The sequence below is a fragment of the Pagrus pagrus genome (genome assembly GCF_965226575.1).
Source record: "Pagrus pagrus genome assembly, chromosome: 10".
NCBI classification, from domain to species: Eukaryota; Metazoa; Chordata; class Actinopteri; order Spariformes; family Sparidae; genus Pagrus; species Pagrus pagrus.
Window position 1 is genome coordinate 3,027,554 of NC_140194.1, and position 22,292 is coordinate 3,049,845.

At 40.3% G+C, this 22,292-nt stretch overlaps 3 protein-coding genes across 3 annotated transcripts in view; all 3 read right to left on the reverse strand.

Annotated features, from left to right (window-relative positions):
- The window catches only part of grm8b (glutamate receptor, metabotropic 8b), a 167,416-nt gene extending 165,749 nt beyond the window's left edge, over nucleotides 1–1,667 (reverse strand). Inside the window, exon 1 of the mRNA XM_084365414.1 lies at nucleotides 823–1,667. The gene's annotated coding sequence lies outside the window, so the exon portion shown is untranslated. The remainder of the gene's footprint in view (nucleotides 1–822) is intronic.
- Nucleotides 1,668–2,944: 1,277 nt separating this feature from the next.
- On the reverse strand, nucleotides 2,945–10,711 carry LOC311263196 (uncharacterized protein; the record flags this gene model as incomplete). The annotated part of the gene is made up of 3 exons (XM_084363116.1): nucleotides 2,945–5,317; nucleotides 6,398–6,473; nucleotides 9,081–10,711. 3 exons carry the CDS (start codon nucleotides 10,709–10,711, stop codon nucleotides 3,674–3,676), a joined length of 3,351 nt encoding a protein of 1,116 aa, XP_084219242.1. The 3' UTR covers nucleotides 2,945–3,673.
- A 4,462-nt stretch (nucleotides 10,712–15,173) lies between these two features.
- On the reverse strand, nucleotides 15,174–19,482 carry LOC311263873 (E3 ubiquitin-protein ligase TRIM39-like). The gene is made up of 2 exons (XM_084364217.1): nucleotides 19,399–19,482; nucleotides 15,174–18,332 (listed from the first exon to the last, which is right to left on the reverse strand). Exon 2 carries the CDS (start codon nucleotides 18,321–18,323, stop codon nucleotides 16,677–16,679), a length of 1,647 nt encoding a protein of 548 aa, XP_084220343.1. The 5' UTR covers nucleotides 18,324–18,332; nucleotides 19,399–19,482; the 3' UTR covers nucleotides 15,174–16,676.
- Nucleotides 19,483–22,292: the final 2,810 nt, after the last annotated feature.

Consider the following 22,292-nt stretch of genomic DNA (forward strand, 5'->3'; position numbering starts at 1 on the left):
GACTGAGGGAAAATCAGAGAGGCAGATTCAACAGGTCATTATAACCGCTTGTAAATATGTAAATAGTTAGCTGTGTAAACATTGTACATATATTTTGAGCAAAAACTCAAACCTGTGAATTCACTTAACTTCTAAAATATATAAATTAGCTTGACTTCTGAACCTTAGAGTTATTTTTAGGAGTGCTGGATGAATGCGCAAAACTTGAGAATATGATTTATCCGCAAAACTTTCCAAGATTTCCCCAATCTCTCTCTCTCTCTCTCTCTCTCTCTCTCAGGCCAATTACAGTAAATTACTTTAGAGACGCGCACTCCACATCTCAGAGGCAAAATGCGCGCAAAACATACAGATCAACGTGCGCCACAATCTCAAACACACCTGCGCGCACACATGGACCCTCCTGAGAAGTGCGCACACAGACTGACGTTGGGTTTAGTTTGATCACACACACACACACACACACACACACACACACACGAGCCACTCAGCACGAGCTCAAGTTGCCTTCCAGCAGAATGAGTTGAAATCAGAAAAAACCCGGAATCTGATCTGAAACGCTCAACCCGAGATCCATCCAGGGAGTCCCAGTGCCTCTATATTGATCCTCTGGCCTTCTGATCGATAAATGAATTAACTCATTGATTTCTACGGGTGGATTTACAAGACAATAATCTGTGAAGATGTGACAGTGAAAGCGCCACTTCACAGACACAGAGGACAATATTTAATGTTAATGGTGATAATGATTTAATCTGCAGCGGCTCTTTCACTGAACGTTTTGTAAACCTGTTGTAGATTGTGAATGTTGTGTTCAGGTACCTTCTCTCTCCGCAGCAGGAGCAGGTGTTTCCTCTGTGTCACAGGTCACACAGATGTTTTCTGTCTCCAGCTGTTCGTCACATCACACAAACATTTTCCTCTAAATTCCTCCGCAGGGACACGATCCGGCGCAGCGTCAGCATCCATCAACCAAAAAAAAACAAAATTAAAATCCAAATCCACTTTTTTTTTTTTTTTTCACAGCGCAGAGTTGTTCCTGGTCCCCACAGACGGAGAAGCGGTAAATTCCTTTGAGCAGCAGCTCTCTGACGCTCCGGATCACCTGCGGGTGTCGGTTCGACTCCCCGCCGCTCGGAGCCCGGGTCCCTGTCCTCCCACAGGCAGATCAGTGTGTCGGGCTGCTCACCACAGTTAAAGACGTGCACACATCAGGGTGGAGTGCTTACAGAGGACCGGAGTCACTGACGCGCTTTTCTCCCGCTCCTCGCAGCTCTCCAAAGTGCGCGGTGCGGCGCGGCGCGGCACGGCGCGGCTGTCCTGCGTCACAGGGAACACGGGAGGCTCCGGGGCTCATCACACCGGGCTGCTGGGAGTCTGAGGGTCTCATCAAGTTCCTCGGGCACAGAGCCGAGCTCAGGTCTGATCCTGGTCCCGATGGAGAGGAGAGGGCATCCTGAGAGGAGGAGCGCGTGTGCGGCTCGTGTGGCCACAGATGAAGTTAATGAGCTTCATCGTGCAGCCTGTTGGAGAGAAGCTGCCGAGAGGTGCAGCAGCAGAGGTGGAGGCAGGACGCCACCCAGCGGACAAACAGCGCAACTGCACACACACACAGCTGCGGTTCTTCATGGCTGCATCAGACACACCAGTGTCTATTGATCTGCGTCACTGTGAACAGGCTGATTGATTGATTGATTTGTAATACTGCGAATCCTTAACAGGCAGACATGGAATGAAACTAAGTACATTTACTCAAGTACTGTACTTAAGTATGATTTTGAGGTGGCCTATGTGAACTTTATTTCCATTTTCTGCTTCAGTACTTCAGTGGCAAATATTTTACTTTTTACTCCACTAGATTTATTGGGATAACTTTAGTCAAAGTAGTGCAGTTTTAAATTAATTTGTTGAATATTTACAGTAATATATAGTAATATTTATAGTGAAAAGCTTATAGAATGTACTTTTATTTGTACTTTTGAACTTTAATATCAGGTATGTTCTGACTTTTACTTTTACCAAAGTTATATTTCAACATATCTTTCCTTTTCCTCAAGTATGACACTTGGGTACTTTTTAAAACACTGTTTACAAACCAGGCTCACATTGTTTTCAAGTCCATCTTTAAATGATCCTCATATTTTCATGGCAATCATTGTATTGATCTCTTACCCTGACTTTTCATAATACCTTCTTCACCTTGGATTTCTTACAGTTTCATTTATACATTTTGCATGTATGTGTTGTGTGCATAGGACAAAAAAAACACAATTTAGACAAACTTATGGAGCTGCAAATAAGAGATAAGAGTAAAGTAGGCTGGTAAAAAAAAAAAAAAAGAAGTATAGTAAACCCTAACAAGCCTTCAGTCAGATCTGGCCACTGTAGGTGTCAACTTTAATCTGTCAGAGAAATCACTTTCCTTTTATTCCATGTTGACCCCAAGAAAATCTGTTCATGTTGACCCTGGAAAGATTTGCTCAGGAACATCTTCGCCAGAACAAAACAACAACAAATAAAACCCCACTATTTACAAATTTCCAGTGATAGTGTCTGGAAATGTGTTCATCATGTAAAGATTCAGCTCTATATATATGTGTCTGTTATGTGTCTGGAGTTACTTAGCCTCTTGTGTTTAGTTTATTTCTGGTTCATGCTACATTTCTTAACACTAAATAACACAGTGTAGTTTTGATATGGGAAACAACATCTGTGTGCCCTTTACTGGGTTAATGTATGAATATTTCGCTACATCCTTTCATGTTCGACCTAAGCTCCCGTTACAGCCACGTGTATAAGGTCTCATACAAACTGATATACAGGTGACCAGATGAAACAGACCGTACCTTGAGTAAGACTGTGGATTTTTCTGGGTTGAACATTGATGGAAAAATTTGGCATAATGTTAATACACAACCCAACAAAATATATAACAAAGGTCAAGTCATTTTTTAGTCATTTTAATGCAGAAATGTTACATATGATATCTTTCAGGACAGCCGTTCTACTCATCAGCCTAAATATTCCACATCACGTATCTGTTTACCTGCCGTCTGCAAAAATGCACTATTTAAGCATGACTGCTGCGTTGGTACCATGACTGATACATACTCCATATTGTTATCTTTATGTTACTAGCACTCTCACTGCGACTAATGCTCTTCTGCTGAGCCGACCTGGTTTCTCATCTAACACACTGCATTGTCACGTTGACCCTGTGTTGACCTACATACGACTCAAAAAACTGTCATGAATATGACATACTTTATATACACCACTAAAAAATAGTTAGGGATATTTTAGTGTTCATTTGATTGTTTTATTCTGTGTGAATCCGAATTATTATTTCTTCTTTCTTCGGTCCTCCCAAAAAATTAGATTCCAGTATCCAACTCTGGGAATACACTGTTTGGCAAAATACATGTAGCCATATGCCAATATCCCATGTATTTTTGGTAGTGCATAAAAATATATATGTAGTATGATCAGACAATATTAAGGGTTTGAATTTGGCACCCGGACATTGAAGGATTCTACAATTGCTTCTTATTTCTGAGTACTGAGAGTCAATGTAACATCAAACAACACAGACACAAGAAAATGAAAACAGTTATTAATCAGATTGATCTGATCAAAAAATTAAGGCACACCCCATATATCACCAACAGGTGTTCTACTCAGTGTGACTGACAGGAGAGATGATCAGAGGGGCAGAGTTTTTACCATCTTGGTTACTAGAGGGACCCAAGAATGGGTAGAGTTTCTCAGTGAAGCAGCAGCCAGTAATCGAGTAGAAAAGAGTGACAGCGTCAACGTCAAAAAAGGAGACCAGACCCTCCTCATAATCCACAAACACCCCCACCTTCTCAGGCATAGACCTCAGAGGGAGACGGTTTCCAGGGCCACCATTAGCTTTGTGTTCACTGGCATCCCTCCACCATATTGTCCAGAAACCCTTGTAAGGAATCGGTTGGATTTTTGCCTTCCTGTTGATCGACTCTCTGACCACTCCGAAAATCCAGTCAGTCTTTCCTTTAACTTGAACCTCAAAATAAAACTTTCCTGAATTGAAACTCTGCTTTGCCAAGACACAAGTTGAAGAGAATCTCTTTGGGTTGTCTGGGAGATTCTTCTTTACATCAACATGTTTTACCTGTTTTCCATCATCAGACAGGATGAGGTTGGGATGTGCTGTATCAGGATCGAGTGTCACATCCACTGCATACTGCTGGACCCTCCTCAGCTCAGCCTCAAACAGCTTCTTCATATGTTTACTGAGTATGTCCTCCACCAGATACACAGCTCTTGCCACAGTCCCCTCATATGATGGACTGACGCTGACTCCTGTCCAGTCCTTGGTCGGTGGAGCAGCGTTCAGGGATGGGAAACTTTGGAGGAGGTGGAGGTGGTCTTCAGACTGTGAGAGCTTCTTCACCTCAGAGCTTCTCTTCTTCAGCTCAGAGATTTCCTGTTCCAGCTCTTTGATGAAGCCTTCAGCCTGTTTCTCTGTCTCTCTCTGCTTCTCTTTGATCGTGTGGATGAGCTCGGCCTGGCTTCTCTCAACCGATTTCTTCAGTGCAGTGAATACACGAACACCTTCAGCTGCCTCTCTGTCTGCGTCTTTCTCACTGAGCTCCACTGAGCGCTTCATCTCCTGAATCTTCAGTTGTCTCTTCTGGATCATCTGCTGAATTTCAGCGTCTGTCTTCCCCAGCTCGGCCTTCTTTCCTTCATATTCTTCTTTCAGAGGAACAACATCATGTGTCTTGTGGTCTAAAACAGTGCAGAGCATGCAGACACACATCTGGTCGGTCTTACAGAACAGCTCCAGCAGTTTATCGTGCTTCGTACACATCCTGTCTTCCAGGTTCTCCACAGGGTCGATCAGCTGATGTCTTTTCAGCTGTTTAGCTGTCAGATGAGGCTCCAGGTGAGTCTCACAGTAGGAGGCCAGACACACCAGGCAGGACTTCAGGGCCTTCAGTTTGGTTCCAGTGCAGACGTCACAGGGAACTTCTCCTGGTCGGGAAACTCGCACTGGGCTGCTGCTGCTGGCTTTCTGTTGAGCCGACTCTCTGAACTGAGCAGCCATCTCAGAGATGAAAGTATTGACCCGCAGCTCAGGTCTAATGTTAAAAACCTCTTTACAGTTTGGACACTCATGGGGGACATTAATATCCCAGTGTTTAGTGATGCAGGTTCTACAGAAGTTGTGTCCACATGGTATGGTGACTGGATTATTGAACACGTCCAGACAGATGGAGCACAGAAACTGATCTTCAGTCAGCAGACAGCTGGCAGCAGACATGTTTACGGTCTGAGGATGAAAAGTGGGAGAAAAAAACAAACAAAAGCACAATTAGATATCTTATGATATTTGACTATGATTATGACTACGATGATTTCTGTAGGTATGAGTATGTAATGCAACAGTAACAGTTTACAGTAAGTGTACTGAATTACTTCTGCTGAGTACAATTTGGGGGTTAAAATATTTGACCACGAAGCATATATAATAATTACAAAGATGATTTTGGGACATTAACTTCAGGGCGGTTAAAACTATTTTTTTCTGGACGGTTCTGGGATGGTAGTGAAAAATGTTTAGTCTGGAGCTCTGAGTTGTCAACGTGAATTTGCGGTCCTAGTCTGCATGCGTAACCTTGAGGACAAACATTAGCAAGCGTTAATCTTAAGGGAAATAAAAGGTAGATAGATATGTATGGAAGCCCAAAGCTAAGTTTTCATTACAAGTCAGCCTCAGAAAGTCAAAATTGTGAGAAAAGTTATGGTAGTTAGTCGATAAAAAGTCATTAGAAGATAAAATGTAGAAATTAAATAACTAGGACTTATCTCCTAATTCTGACTTTTTATCTCATACATTTCAAAATGTTCTCTCATATTTATGACTTTTATCTCATAACTACAACTTTCCATCTAAGTATGACTTTTATTTCATACTCTCATAATTATAACTTTGTTTATCTCATACTTATGACTTAACATAATCTTTATTCAGTTCCATGTAGGCCAATAGTTCAGTCATTCACATGTATGACTACAAACCCAAGCGACCAAATCACAGCCCAAGCCCTGTGGTTGTTGTTTATGTTGTCATTTAAAATCACTAAAGATCATTATTGAATTGAAACCCCTCCAAAACACAGTGTGATGCCTCATTTACTGTAACAACACATACTGAATAATATAATAATATTCCTGTTGCTTAGATCATCCTTAGACATAATATAGTTATAAAGTAGCCCAAACATTTTTAATTCCAGATTATTATTGGGTTGACATCTGTTGACAGGCCTTGTGTCTTGAGTAGAACTGAGGTTCAGAGGAAATACAGTTTGTTTGGAAACACAGTAAACAACCATCTGCTGTCACTCACCAGAGATCCGCCTGTTTCATTGAGGAATAACTCGACGTTTTCTTTCTGCAGAGACAGACTCGCCTCGACCGCAGCTCTGTGATGTCCGTTCACAGCAGGAGTATCTCGCCGTTATTATTTCGCCTCGCTTGTTCTGAATTAAACGTCCGAACACGGACGTTGTTGTTAGCTAACAGAGGAGGCAGGAACAGAGCCGACGACCACACGGCTGTGTTTTGCTTCCGGGACAGTGACGGTTGGTTTTTTTTCCCCAAAAACTTTATTAACACTGAATACAGCGACGAAGACACGCCCCTTTCCGGTTTGCCCCACGGAAGCTTATTTCCGAAAAAAAAAAAAATTTTTTTTTTTTATCCCGCTTGAATTGTGGCATGAATCACACATATGATGTTTGTCAATTTAGAAGATAATTTTCCAAATCAATAAAGTCTCAATCGGTCATAAAACTAATGAAATATAAGGCTGCGTATTTATAAAGACTACACAGCCAACAGTTGTCTCGTTGAACAGTCACCAAAACCTGTAACTTAAACACTGTAGAGCGGCTCCTGACCAACTCTCCTTTAACATAACAGCACATTTATTGTGATTTTCACTTTTTTTACTACCTTTTCTGTCCCCAGTTGGCGGCCATGTTGTTGTTGGTGAAGTCTTTTGAAGGAGACGATGTAGTTCACTGAGCGATTTAACACAAAACTACATGAGATTATACTTTATTTACGACTTTATTGACCTGGAAAATAATCTTTTAAATTAAAAACGTCATATGTGTGATTCATGACACAATGACAACAACGTTTTTGTGAAATAAGGTCCCATGGGGTCCACCGGATGAGGCGTGTCTTCAGCTTTAAAAGAAGACAGGCTTTAAAAGATAATTGTTTATCATAATTTTAGTAAAATAACATGTAGTTTTGTGTGAAACCGCTCAGTGAACTATATCGGCTCACTCAACACGTCACAAACACCAAAATTGCCTCCAACTCGGCACAGAAATGGTACTAAAAGCGATAAAAATCACAATAAATCTGGTCATATTGACCATGAACATACTGTATATACGCAGACGCTGTATTGACTGTACTGGCCCGTTGCCGTGATATGTTGGTGCATCCGCCATATTGGATGTGGCAGGTCTGTCCTGTAAACAAATACTAGTAGATGTGAAAATTGTGGGTTTGCTGAATAAAAAGCATGAACGTTTACATTTAACTGATTTTGTTGATTTGTTTTTATATTCAATGATTGATATTCATTTAAGTACTAATAATGACAATCATTGAGACTAAAAATGAACACAGTATGCAAATCAAAATAAGACACTGCAACTGTAAGTGAGTCTGCTTTCTTTTCTTTTAGCAGTGAAGTGAAACACTGCTTGACCGAATATTATAGACACTTATTTTATTGTATACAATAACATTTCACGGTAAAAAGTACATTTGCAGGAGGCAGATGATTGATTGATGACAATGATGTTTGTCAAGTTAAAAGATAATTTTCCAAATCAAGGAAGTCTCAATTTGTCGTAATTTAGGCAAAATATCATGTTGTTTTGTGTTAAAGCGCTCAGTGAACAACATCCTCTTGCTCAACACACGTCATTAACAACAACATGGCCGCCAACTAAGCCCAGGAAAGGTAGTAAAAAAGTGAAAATCACAATAAATCTGCTCATATTGACACACAACTGCAGTTAAGTGAAAGGAGAGTAGGTCAGTTCTGTCAGCTGCTAATATACCGGAGCAGATCTGCAATGTTTAAGTTACAGGTTTTAGTGAGCGTTCAAGGAGACAACGTCACTAATGCTACTGTTGGCTGTGTAGTCTTCAGTCTTATATTTCATTAGTTTTATGACAGACTGTGACTTTCCCAAGTTGATAAAATATCTTTTAAATTGACAAACGTTATATTTGTATTTCATGTAAAAATTCAGAGGGAATGTAAATAATATTTGTTTTTCTCCATTCACTACCATACAAAGTTTTTCTGAAAAAAAGGTCCCATGAGGCAAAAAGGAAGGAGTGCGGCTTTGGCTTCCTTTATTTTAGAATAGTAGTATTCATTAAATGTTGCTTCTCTGTTGTCATATATACAATGGTGCAGTAATTACTTCTAAAACCAAGGATCACTAACCCAACATATCTACGTCATATGACCTCTGATGAAGAAATGAGTCCAGAAAATGAAAAAACACACATCAGACAGTCCGTTACTGAATCAAACACTATACAGTCTGTGGTCCAACTCATCCCCCTGCACTTCACTGTTGTTGAGCACCTTTTTTCATCAGCTGCTTAAAACAGTGAAAAACATTTTTTTGATTAAGGCACACAAAATGTTTATCTTTCATCATTTTAAAAACAAAATGACAGAAAATGAAATTACATTTGTCTTATCCATAAAATGTTCTTCAGCAATTTATGTGTGAGTAAAATATTTAAGGAACCGAAAATGCTGATTATTTTTGAATACTTTGTTTCTGATGATTTAACAGTTATTAGAAAATCAAACGTTACATCAAATCAATCAGAGCGATACTGTGACAACAAAAACACAGAGAAAAATGCTTCATCAGAATCTGAAACAACAACAATGTACAAACCAAATATAATCAATAAATGTACATTTATTACATTAAATGATGTGAATCTTTCTGTAGAAAATCAAATGTTTGTTCTACTCAGTGTGATTGACAGGAGAGATGATCAGAGGAGCAGAGTTTTTACCACCATCATTAGGACATGGACTGAAGTATGGGTAGAGTTTCTGAGTGAAGCAGCAGCCAGTAAAGGAGTAGATAAGAGCTGCAGCATCAACGTCATAAAAGGAGACCAGACCCTCCTCATAATCCACAAACACCCCCACCTTCTCAGGCTGACACTTCAGAGAGAGACTGACTGAAGGGCCAGCACCAGCTTTGAACTCAATTTTATTCCTCAAACATATCGTCCAGTAACCATTCTGAGGATTCAGTTTGATGTTTCCCTTCCTGTTGATCGACTCTCTGGCCACTCCTAAATCCCACCCAGTCTTCCCTTTAACCTGAAGCTCATAATAAAATCGTCCTGAAGAGAAACTCTGCTTTGCTAAGACACAGGCACAAGTATCAAATCTCTCTGGGTTGTCTGGGAGATTCTTCTTTACATCATTATGTTTAACTTGTTTTCCATCATCAGACAGGATGAGTTTGGGATGTGCTGTATCAGGATCGAGTGTCACATCCACTGCATACTGCTGGACCCTCTTCAGCTGGACCTTCTTCATCTGTTTACTGAGCGTCTCCTCCAGCTGATTCACAGCTCTCCTCACAGTCCCCTCATATGAAGGTGGATGGATGCTGACTCCTGTCCAGTCCTTGGTGGGTGGAGCAGCGTTCAGTGATGGGAAGCTTTGGGAGGTGATACGTTTCTCTTTAGAACTTGAGAGCTTCTTCACCTCAGAGCTTCTCTTCTCCAGCTCAGAGATTTCCTGTTCCAGCTCTTTGATGAAGCCTTCAGCCTGTTTCTCTGTCTCTCTCTGCTTCTCTTTGATGGTGTCGATGAGCTCGGCCTGGCTTCTCTCAACAGACTCCTTCAGAGCGGTGAAGACCTGAACACCAGCTGCTATCTCTCTGTCTGCATCTTTCTCACTGAGCTCCACTGAGCGCTTCATCTCCTGAATCTTCAGTCGTCTCTTCTGGATCATCTGCTGAATTTCAGCGTCTGTCTTCCCCAGCTCGGCCTTCTTTCCTCCATATTCTTCTTTCAGAGGAACAACATCATGTGTCTTGTGGTCTAAAACAGTGCAGAGCATGCAGACACACATCTGGTCGGTCTTACAGAACAGCTCCAACAGTTTATCGTGCTTCGTACACATCCTGCCTTCCAGGTTCTCCACAGGGTCGATCAGCTGATGTCTTTTCAGGCCTGACATTGTCAGATGAGTCTCCAGGTGAGTCTCACAGTAGGAGACCAGACACACCAGGCAGGACTTCAGGGCCTTCAGTTTGGTTCCAGTGCAGACGTCACAGGGAACTTCTCCTGGTTTGGAAACTTGTTGCTCTGAGCTGCTGCTGCTGGCTTTCTGTTGAGCTGACTGTCTGAACTGAGCAGCCATCTCAGAGATAAACGTGTTGACCTGCAGCTCAGGTCTCCTGTAGAAAACCTTTTTACAGTTGGGACACTGACACTTAACATTTTTATCCCAGTGTTTAGTGATGCAGGATTTACAAAAGTTGTGTCCACATGGTGTGCTGACTGGATCAGTGAACACATCCAGACAGATGGAGCACAGAAACTGATCTTCAGTCAGCAGACAGCTGGCAGCAGACATGTCTACACTGTGAGGATGAAAAGTGAGAAGAGAAAAATTTAATTAGATATCTCTTGATTAACTGTTTCATAAACTATTTCTTCTGTAATATAAGGGGAGTAATGTTCAGTCCTGTTGTTGTTCTCCACCCAACTGAGGTACAAACTTACTCAGAAGTTGGTTCAACTCAAATTAGCGCTGCGATTGTCAATGAGTTTGTGGTCTGCATGTGTACGATTGAGGCTCAATGTTATTATTAAAACATGAGCAGCTTTAACCTCCACACGTTTATGGAACAAAAGTAGCCCTGAGTGGAGCTTCCTGTCTGAGTAGAGCTCAGGTTCTGTGTTAATACAGATTTCTAAAACACAGTGAATATTATCAGTTGTACAAAGGCACACAGCATGTAGCTGCAGACACATTAAAGTTGCAAGGACAGGGTTATAAGCTCTATAAGTTGTAAAACAACCATTTTGTGCCTTTTATAGGCAATAAAAGACACTGTCAGATAACATCAGACACTGTTGGGAGGATCCAAAGGTCATCTAAGCTAGGCTTGTTAGCCTTTAGCAAACTAGTTTATCTATGTTTGTGTTTGTAGTTGTTATGGTTGGATTCAGCTGCGACCCTTTACAGTGAATGTATGTGGTATAACAAACTGAAGTACTAAGATGTTGTGGCATCAAGACTGATGTTTCAATTTTCAGAGACAGATCGATAAAAGTTGGTAAATTAGCTTAAGCTAAAGCTAGCTGTGACTGTATCCTATCTAACTGTATCCAGAGTTCAGTCACTGTGGTTTGATTTTGACCTGTTTTGTAGTTCTGACAAAATGTACATGTTGAAAATGGCACATTTTGATGGCATTAAAAATGGTAATAGAGGTGTAACAAAGTCAGATACTGGTTTTAACTCAATTCAACAAAGTATTTCTGCAGTTTGTCCTTGTGTGGCCGTGTACTCACCAGTGTTTGTCAGAGATTCTGCTGTTGTGTTGCCAAAAACCAGATGGATTCAGTTGAAGTTTTCTTCAGAGAGAAACAGACTCGTCTCGACTGCAGCTCTACTTTAATTTGAGGAAATGCTTCATTCATTTTCTTTTTTCATCTCAGCTGCTCCTCCTCTCAGTGCAGCTCTGTGGCTTTATTGCCTTATTGTAAAATACCTTGACACAAATTTGAAACAAGTTGAGATTTAAATTTTAGTTTATTCCTCTTTTTTCTACAATGGAAGTTTACAGCAGCCAAAGATATAATTACAAATAGACAACATAAGAAAAGAGGTGAGTGCAAGATATTCAAGAACATACTGACAGATTTCTAACTATCACATTTACAGGAGAAAAAAGTGAAGAAAAACTGAGATGGAAAAGTTTTGTGTTTTTGGACCAAAACAGGAGTTGCACAGAAACTGTTTTCTCATTCAGTCACTGCAGCAACAGAAGAGGAGTGGATGGTTCATGGGCAGTTTTTTGTTTATTGTTGTGTGCTCATGAAAGTTTTCCAATGAGAACATATTCCGTTTGTGGTGCCATTTATTGCATTAACCATATTTTCCAATTAATTTTGAAGAGCCAGAATGTTCATTTAACAACATTTAACAGAATTTCCAGAATCCTCAAAGACTCTTCTAACCATCTGGATGAAAAAATATTATGTCTGCTGCACTGGAAAAATTCTAACCTCAACATTTTAAATGTTATCATCAGATACAGAGTATCAGTTTATAATTAATAATTTTGGTAATATTTTATTTTTAACAAAACAACACGTTGATATTTTGACTATGTTTTACAAAAAGCATCAAGAACATGTGACATTTCTGGTTACGTGGAGGAAACAGAGTCACAAAATGAGAAAAAGGTTAACAGCAAGTTAAAATCTTCAGAAATCATTTAACCCGACTACAAAATGACTACTATTGGTCAGGGTGACAGATCCCCCCACTGACCATATAGTCAAAACCTCAGCTCCTTCTTTTGTTCTCGCTCTTCTCCACATCTCTCCCCACAGGGCTGCCTGCCCTCAAGCTCTCTTCTCCTGGACTCTTCTGGGCCTAAAAGCTGCTGAGAGCTGTTGGCTGCATTTCCAGCAGGCCCAAAGAACATCTCCTCACAGCAGCGACGTGAGGTCCTGCTAGTATTCCAGCTTAGTTGGGGCCAGCAGCTGCGACGCAAAGATAACCAGCTAACGGGAGCATGCCTATGTTCCCACAGACCTATGTTCCCACAGCCCTATGTTCCTACCCTAACCACTTCCCCTTCCCTAAACCTAACCCTTCCCTTTCTCTAACCCTAACATCTTCTCCTGCCCTAACCCAAAATTCTTAGAAATGTGGGAACATAGGGCTGTGGGACCATTGGGCTGTGGGAACACAGGGATGACCCCCTTTCATCAGACCTTGGACAGCAAGAACAGCACTGTTCAACATTGGAATTACAACCTTCTGCTGCTTGGCTCATCAACCAAGGAACCACCAGCACTTTTTCTTCAAAGAATGGTAATGTTGAACTGGGCCTACATAGCACACAGCATAGCATAGCATGGCTAAGCACAGAGCTTTTTTAAAAACATTCTGGTTGATGTAATGCACATGTGTTCAATCTATACTTTTGTTCACTGTTTGGGTGTTATTGTGTTCTCTGTGTAGTCAGGTTACTGGTAGTCTGCTTTGCTTTGCTAATTTGACGTTAGTTGAATTATGCCTCACACAGACTCAAGGATTTTTCATGCAACTAACCATCTTCTCTAAAGTGGCATCACGTGTCACACACACACACACACACACACACACACACTCCTTCAGCCTGGAGCATATCACACCCACATGTGATATCAGTGAGCACATGATGTGAGCACCACCATTGTTTCTTTGTTCTCTCCTGTCAATTAAATGGTGAATGAAGTGGTGATTCACCATCTTGGACCTGAGTCCAACCCTCCAATCAGCAATCTTGTAGTCCCTTTTGATCAGCCATTTTGTTTGGAGTCTTCCTTTGTCCATGCCATGTGGCGTGGCACCTTGAACCCTAGCCACTATTTTGCTTTTGTTCTTCCACACACACACACACACACACACACACACACACACACACACCTGTATAGTACAGGCCAGATTGTGTGTTTTCATCTTTGTGTTCAATAAAAGACTTTTGGACCTTCATGCTGTCTATTTTATATTGTACAAGAGTGAATGTTGCCAACCTCTACTCTGTCAAGGACTCCATAATCCTTCGACCAGTACTAGCTGTTATGGTAATTTGGTTGGAGTTATTAAGTTACTTATTGATCAGAGTCACCAGCTGACAGTTTAGTAACTTTTTATGAGACTGTTTTGGTGAATTGGCAACCTTTCCCTTCTTCAAGGGTGGTGCTCTATGGTGATCTAATGTAAATTGGATCTTAATAATCATAATTCATATTTATCCCCGATAATCATAAATTATTATTGATAGCCAAATTTAACCCAAGACTCCCTGTTAATGTTGCATGAAGGACTACATATGGTGCCCCGTGTGAGGCAGTGTACTGTTGGCAATCATTCATAATTGTGCAATATTATTTTCAGCATAATTTGGCCAGTGCTAAAATTTGAGTTTCACATCTTGAACCTTTTAGCCAAAAGTCTCAACATTTAACCCCACTAGTCTGCTACGTTGATTTCTACTTACAAATAGTTGCATGGTGGTGAGCATTGATTTATCAATCAAATATCAAATATAACCCATTTGATTAACCAACATCTTTTAGGTTATTGAGGCATTTGCTATTGCCGCTATTGATTCAAGTTGAAAGTGCTCTGTAGAAATTGTAAGAATTTCAGTTCAGCATTTGAATATCCAGTGCTGTGTGTCATGATGGAAAATAACTGATGCTGATGTTTCTGTTTAAGCTGGCCTTAGATCTGAGAATTTTTTTAATGCTGTTGAGAACATTAAATGCACCATGCTGTCCCTGTGGATTGGAAAGCTTACATCTTCAGGTTTTTAGGGGTCATGTCATCAGACAACATGCTGGATTACATGACGTCCCTTAACGGGTGGAGATTTGTACAAAATGCATGCAGTATTAGCTAAAATGACAATTGTTTTAAATTACAAGATAACACAACAACAGTGATTAGAGTTTATTTCTTTTTTCATGTAAAATGTGAATCTACAAACAGCAAATCCAGCATAAGACAGATGTAGTGGAGAAAAAACTAAAATATTTCCTCTCACAGTGGTGCAAAAGTCAAACAGCCTCCAGAAACAGAAACGTATGGCAAGTTAAGTTTTGTGCTTTTGTATGTGAGTAAATGTATTTAGTTACTTCCTGTCTCTGACTAACATTTCAGTTCCAAACAATATACAGTCTGTGATCCATCACAGCAACTAATCCCTCTGCACTTCACTGCTGTTCTCCAAAGTGTTGAGCAGCTTTTCTCTGTCTTGCCAAGTACAGATGACAGTTGGCCAAATACTGAATTCGACACAATATTTATTTTCTAGAAGTTCTTTATTGCTTGCAAGCAAGAGTCACACGTCAGCAGCGCGTAGATGATGACTGAAGAGAGGCAGTCTTTCCTCACACTTTATAATAGCAGAAACCAATTCACACAATTGCAGCAGTCACAAGGTTACATGTCAACTCACTTAAAATAACATTCTACCATCTCCACATACAAAATGTGGTTAAACATAAACTTAGCATACATGTACATTCCATAGTTTATGTCATACATCAACCATTGTCAGAACACATATAGACAGAAAAAGTTACACAAGCACCCTTCAGGATGAACTCCTATACCGAGTTCCTATTTAGGTTAGTTTTCAGAGCCTTCTACCATATATGCTCTGCAAACATATAACTGTCACAAGACAGAAACCATGCAGGAGGCCCACGGGAATAAGTTTTCACCCTACACACATCTTCTATATTTCTTAAATTTCAAATGCAGGAATAAAGTATCAAAATAATAAAAGGGACTTTAGAGAATTTCCCTCACACATTAGAAGGAATAAAATAAGAGTTTTGACCTGAGATGGAGAATCCTTCTGATTGGACCGCAGCTGTACACTGTAGATTCTCACTTTTTTTAAAAAGTAGTTGAAGTACAATATTTCTAGAGTAAAAGTTTTCTTAAGTGGAAGTTGATGATTTTAGAATGAGCTCAAAAAATGCAAAACAAACAAGAACTTGTCACTGACATCAGACAGAGTACTTGTGCCAGTTAGATTTCATTGTTCTCCTGCCTTCATGTAATCTGCTTCAGCATCAGACTGTGTAGGTCTTTATTGGGAGCAGGTCCTCATGTGGCCACAGGCTGCAGTTTGTTATGAGCTCCACGAGAGGGCGACCTCACATCTCACTTATTCTCTACAAACCAGTTGGACAGGTTTAGTTCATATCAGCTGCTCAAACCTTCAATAACACAACATCATCTTACACTACAACCTCTCTCAAATGTGATATGATCTGAGAACAACTGATGGTGTTTTTAATCACATGATTTGGTCGTCATTAGAAACATTAGCTGCTGAAAACAATTTTAAAAAAATTCTGATTAAGGCAGAAAAAGATATTCATTTTAGTTTTCATCATTTTAAAAACAAAATGAGAGAAAATTAAATTACATTTGTCTTATCCATAAAATGTTCTTCAGCAATTTGTGCCAGTATGCAACACTTCTTATATGTACAATTGTCGGACCATAAGAAGGTTTGAATTTGGCACCCAAATATTTAAGCAACCGAAAATGATTAGTATTGTTGAATACTTTGTTTCTGATGATTTAAGAGGTCTTAGAAAAATGAAGTTCATTACATCAAATCAATCAGAGAGATATTGTGACACATTAAACAAAAACATTAACAGAAAAAAAGGTGAAGAATGCTTCATCAGAATCTGAAATGCAAACAATGTACAAACCAAATATAATCAGTGAATATACATTTATTACATTAAATGATGTGAATCTTTCTGTAGAAAATCAAATGTTTGTTCTACTCAGTGTGATTGACAGGAGAGATGATCAGAGGGGCAGAGTTTTTACCACCATGATTAAGACCAGGACTGAAGAGTGGGTAAAGTTTCTGAGTGAAGCAGCAGCCAGTAAAGGAGTAGATAAGAGCTGCAGCATCAACATCATAAAAGGAGACCAGACCCTCCTCATAATCCACAAACACTCCCACCTTCTCAGGCTGACACTTTAGAGAGAGACGGACTGGAGGGTCAGCAAGAGCTTTGAACTCATTTTCATTCCTCAAAAATATCATCCAGTAACCATCCTGAGGAGTCGCTGTGATTTGTCCCTTCCTGTTGATCGACTCTCTGGCCACTCCTAAATCCCAGTTAGTCTTCCCTTTAACTTGAACTTCATAATAAAATCTTCCTGAAGAGAAACTCTGCTTTGCTAAGACATTAGCACAATAATCAAATCTCTCTGGGTTGTCTGGGAGATTCTTCTTTACATTCGTATTATGTACTTCTTTACCATCATCAGACAGAATGAGTTTGGGATGTGCTGTATCAGGATTGAGGGTCATATCCACTGCATACTGCTGGACCCTCTTCAGCTCGGCCTCAAACAGCTTCTTCATCTGTTTACTGAGCGTCTCCTCCAGCTGATTCACAGCTCTCACCACAGTCTCCTCATATGAAGGTGGACAGACGCTGACTCCTGTCCAGTCCTTGGTGGGTGGAGCAGTGTTCAGTGATGGGGAGCTCTGGAAGACAACGAAGATGTTCTCTTTAGAATTCGAGAGCTGCTCCACCTCAGAACTTCTCTTCTCCAGCTCAGAGATTTCCTGTTCCAGCTCTTTAATGAAGCCTTCAGCCTGTTTCTCTGTGTCTCTCTGCTTCTCTTTGATGGTGTCGATGAGCTCGGCCTGGCTTCTCTCAACAGACTCCTTCAGAGCAGTGAAGACCTGAACACCAGCTGCTATCTCTCTGTCTGCATTTTTCTTACTGAGCTCCACTGAGCGCTTCATCTCCTGAATCTTCAGTCGTCTCTCCTGGATCATCTGCTGAATTTCATCATCTGTCTTCCCCAGCTCGGCCTTCTTTCCTTCATATTCTTCTTTCAGAGGAACAACATCATGTGTCTTGTGGTCTAAAACAGTGCAGAGCATGCAGACACACATCTGGTCGGTCTTACAGAACAGCTCCAGCAGTTTATCGTGCTTCGTACACATCCTGCTTTCCAGGTTCTCCACAGGGTCAATCAGCTGATGTCTTTTCAGGCCTGACATTGTGAGATGAGGCTCCAGGTGAGTCTCACAGTAGGAGGCCAGACACACCAGGCAGGACTTCAGGGCCTTCAGTTTGGTTCCAGTGCAGACGTCACAGGGAACTTCTCCTGGTTTGGAAACTTGGTGCTCTGAGCTGCTGCTGCTGGCTTTCTGTTGAGCTGACTGTCTGAACTGAGCAGCAATCTCAGAGATGAAAGTATTGACCTGCAGCTCAGGTCTTGTGCCGAAAACCTCTTTACAGTTGGGACACTGACACCTAACATTTTTATCCCAGTGCTGAGTGATACAGGTTTTACAGAAGTTGTGTCCACATGGTATGGTGACTGGATCAATGAACACATCCAGACAGATGGAGCACAGAAATTGATCTTCAGTCAGCAGACAGCTGGCAGCAGACATGTTTACAGTCTGAGGATGAAAAGTGAGAACAACTGTAATTAAATATCTCTTGATTAAGTGTTTCAAAAACTTTCTCCTGTAATATAAGGTGAGTAATGTTAAGTTCTGTTGTTGTACTCCACCCAACCGAGGTACAAAGTTACTCAGAAATTGGTTCAACTTAAATAAGCGCTGCGATTGTCAATGAGTTTGGGGTCTGCATGTGTACGCTTGAGGCTCAATATTATTAAAGCATGAGCAAGATTTAACCTCCACAAGTTTATGGAACAGAAGTAGATAGATTAAGACGAGCTAAAGACAGAAAATACAGAAACAGAGAGAAGCAGGAGGAGGAGGTGGTGTTATTGTGGATGTTAATATTGATGTAAATGCAGTCAAACTCACACGCCAACATTGTTGAAGCCTGGAGTGATTTTATTGGTGAAGTTTCAATTAAAGTGCAAGAACACAAAACAAAGCTCCTCATTTACTATTTTGTTTGCATTACAGTGATCATATATTGTTTATTTAATAACGGCTTAATTGCTGAATTAGTATTTGCTGAAATTGTTTTTCAATTTTTTATAGTTATATTTGAGCTCTGAGTGGAACTTCCTGTCTGAGTAGAGCTCAGGTTTTGTGTTAATACAGATTTCTGAAACACAGTGAATATTATCAGCTGTACAAAGGCACACAGCATGTAGCTGCAGACATATCAAAGCAGCGAGGACAGGGTGATAAGTTCAAGGTTTCTTACTTACGTGTTTAACTGCTATATAAGTTGTAAAACAGCAATTTTGTACCTTTTATACACAATAAAAGACTGTCAGATAACATCGGACACTGTGCTCTGAGCTAGGCTGGTCAGCTTTTGGCAGACTAGTTTATCTGTGTTTGTGTTTGTTATGGTTGGATTGAGCTGCTGTGCTTTACAGTAAAGGTATGTGGTACATAACAAACTCATTTAATATTAGGTATCAAGCATGATGTTTTTATATCAGGAGATGGTACATTGATATTACAAAGTCAGATACTGGTTTTAACTCAGTTCAACCAAACATTTCTGCAGTTTGTCTTTGTGTGGCCGTTTACTCACCAGTGTTTGTCAGAGACTCTGCTGTTGTGTTGAGAAAGTTTTCTTCGGAGAGAAACACAGAGACTCGTCTGGACTGCAGCTGTGCTGTCACTCAAACTTTCACTGTCATTTGAGGACATGTGACGTTGAGGCTTCTCTTTCAGTGTTGCTCCGTCTCTCAGTGCAGCTTGGTGAGATCTAAATGTTGAAATACTCTGACACGGCTTGGCACCAGCCGTTTTTGTTTTTTTTTTTGCTTTTTTTTTATTTCTACAATGGAAGTTTACAGCAGCCAGTATATTTAATAAATCACTTCTTTTTCAATGCATGATTTTGAGAATCTTATAGTGCAGACATTTAAAGTCTAGCTGATTTAGAGTTATCTTAACTCCTGTTTTCAATTTGTTTCAGTATCAGACTGGTGATATAGTCATTTATGAAGAGGGCTGCTGTGAATTTATTGCAGTGCGTGTTAAAGGTGTGTCTGTGTCAGTGTTTATTCTTGTTATTTTTACTGTGAATATTGTAGCTGAGATCAGGTCCTTTCATTGTAAACTATGAAGTCCTGCCTGTCTCTGTCTTATTCATTTTTCATTGTTGGAGGATTTTACAGGTGAAAACTTCAAACTTCCTTGCGAGGCTCAAGTTGAGTCAAGTCTTCTTGGAGTTCAGTCTGGAGTCCTCTTGTTTTTACGTCACTAAGACGTGTGTGTTAAAAGGTGAAAACATCTCAGACTGGGCAGAGAGTCAGCTGCTCACATATTAGTCATAGATCATCTATATGTGTTGGAAAGGCTGGCAGTGACACCTAGTGGACCAAAACAGGAGTTGCACAAAAACAGTGTTTTCTCACTCAGTCACTGCAGCAACAGAAGAGGAGTGGATGGTTCATGGACACTTTTTTGTTTATTGTTGTGTGCTCATGAAAACAAGTTTTCCTCAATGAGAACATATTCTGTTTGTGGTGCAGTTAATTGCATTAACCATATTTTCCGATATATTTTAAAGAGCCAGAAAGTTCATTTAACAACATTTAACAGAATTTCCAGGATCCTCAAAGACTCTTCTAACCATCTGGATGAAAAAATATTCTGTCTGCTGCACTGTAAAAATTCTGACCTCAAAATGTTAAATGTTATCATCAGATACAGAGTATCAGTTTATAATTAATGATTTTGGTAATATTTTATTTTTAACAAAACAACATATTTTGACTATGTTTTACAAAAGCATCAAGAACATTTGTCATTTCTGGTTACGTGGAGGAAACAGAGTCACAAAATGAGAAAAAGGTTAACAACAAGTTAAAATCCTCAGAAATCATTTAACCCGACTACAAAATGACTACTATTGGTCAGGTGAAGTGGATAAAGTACTCAGAGTCTCTCCCTATGTTGACCAACGACAACATAGTTTGTGTGGGAGACAGAGGCAAGGCACGGGCCGGCGCAGGACAGACCCTCCCCACTGACCATATGGTTAAAACTCCAGCTACTTGTTTTGTTCTCGCTCATCTCCACATCTCTCCCCACGGGGCTGCCTGCCCTCAAGCTCTCTTCTCCTGGACTCTTCTGGGCCTAAAAGCTGCTGAAAGATTTCAGCTGCATTTCCAGCAGGCCCAAAGAACTTCTCCTCACAGCAGCGATGCGAGGTCCTGCAAGTATTCCAGTTTAGTTAGCGGCAGCAGCTGTGACGCAAAGCTAACCAGCTAACTACACTATCCAAGGAACAGGAAGCAAGTTAGAACCGAGCAGCTGTCCTTGCAAAGGAAAGGAGTGACCAGTTTCCTCCATCCTCTGTCTTTCATCGGACCTTGGACAGCAAGAACAGCACTGTTCAACATTGGAATTACAACCTTCTCCTGCTTGGCTCATCAACCAAGGAACCACCAGCACTTTTTCTTCAGAGACTGGTAATGTTGAACTGGGCCTCGATAGCACACAGCATAGCATAGCACAGCTAAGCACAGGGCTTTTTTTTTAACTCTGGTTGATGTAATGCACATGTGTTCAATCTATATGTTTGTTCACTGTTTGGGTGTTATTGTGTCTTCTGTGTAGTCAGGTTATTGGTAGTTTGCTTTGCTACATGGCTAATTTGACGTTAGTTGAATTATGCTTCACACAGACTCAGGGTCTTTGCATGCAACTAACGATCTTCTCTAAAGTGGCATCACATCACACACACACACACACACACACACACACACACGCACGCACACTCCTTCAGCCTGGAGCAATCCCCAATAATCATAAATTATTATTGATAGCCAAATTTAACCCAAGACTCCCTGTTAATGTTGCATGAAGGACTACATATGGTGCCCCGTGTGAGGCAGTGTACTGTTGGCAATCATTCATAATTGTGCAATATTATTTTAAGCATATTTTGTCCAGTGCTAAAATTTGAGTTTCACATCTTGAACCTTTTAGCCAAAAGTCTAAACATTTAACCCCACTAGTCTGCTACAGGAGTAGATGTTGAATTCTAGTTACAAACAGTTGCATGGTGGTTAGAATTGATTTCTCAATCAAATATCAAATATAACCCATTTGATTAAACAAAATCGTTTACGTTATTGAGACATTTGCTTTTGCCGCTATTGATTCAAGTTGAAGGTGCTCTGTAGAAATTGTAAGAATTTCAGTTCAGCATTTGAATATCCAGTGCTGTGTGTCATGATGGAAAATTGACTGATGATGATTTTTCTGTTTCAGCTGGCCTTAGCTCTGAATACTTTTTAATAGTATTGAGAACATTAAATGCACCATGCTGTCACTGTGGATTGGAAAGCTTACTTATTCAGGGTGTCATCAGACAACATGCTGGATTACATGAAGTCCCTAAATGGTGGAGATTTTTAAGATCATGGACAAAATGCATGTAATATTAGTAACATTATAGTAGTTTTAAAT

Coding starts and splice junctions, on each gene's coding strand:
- LOC311263873 (XM_084364217.1), bottom strand. CDS start 18,323: ATGTCTGCTGCCAGCTGTCTGCTGACTGAAGATCAATTTCTGTGCTCC.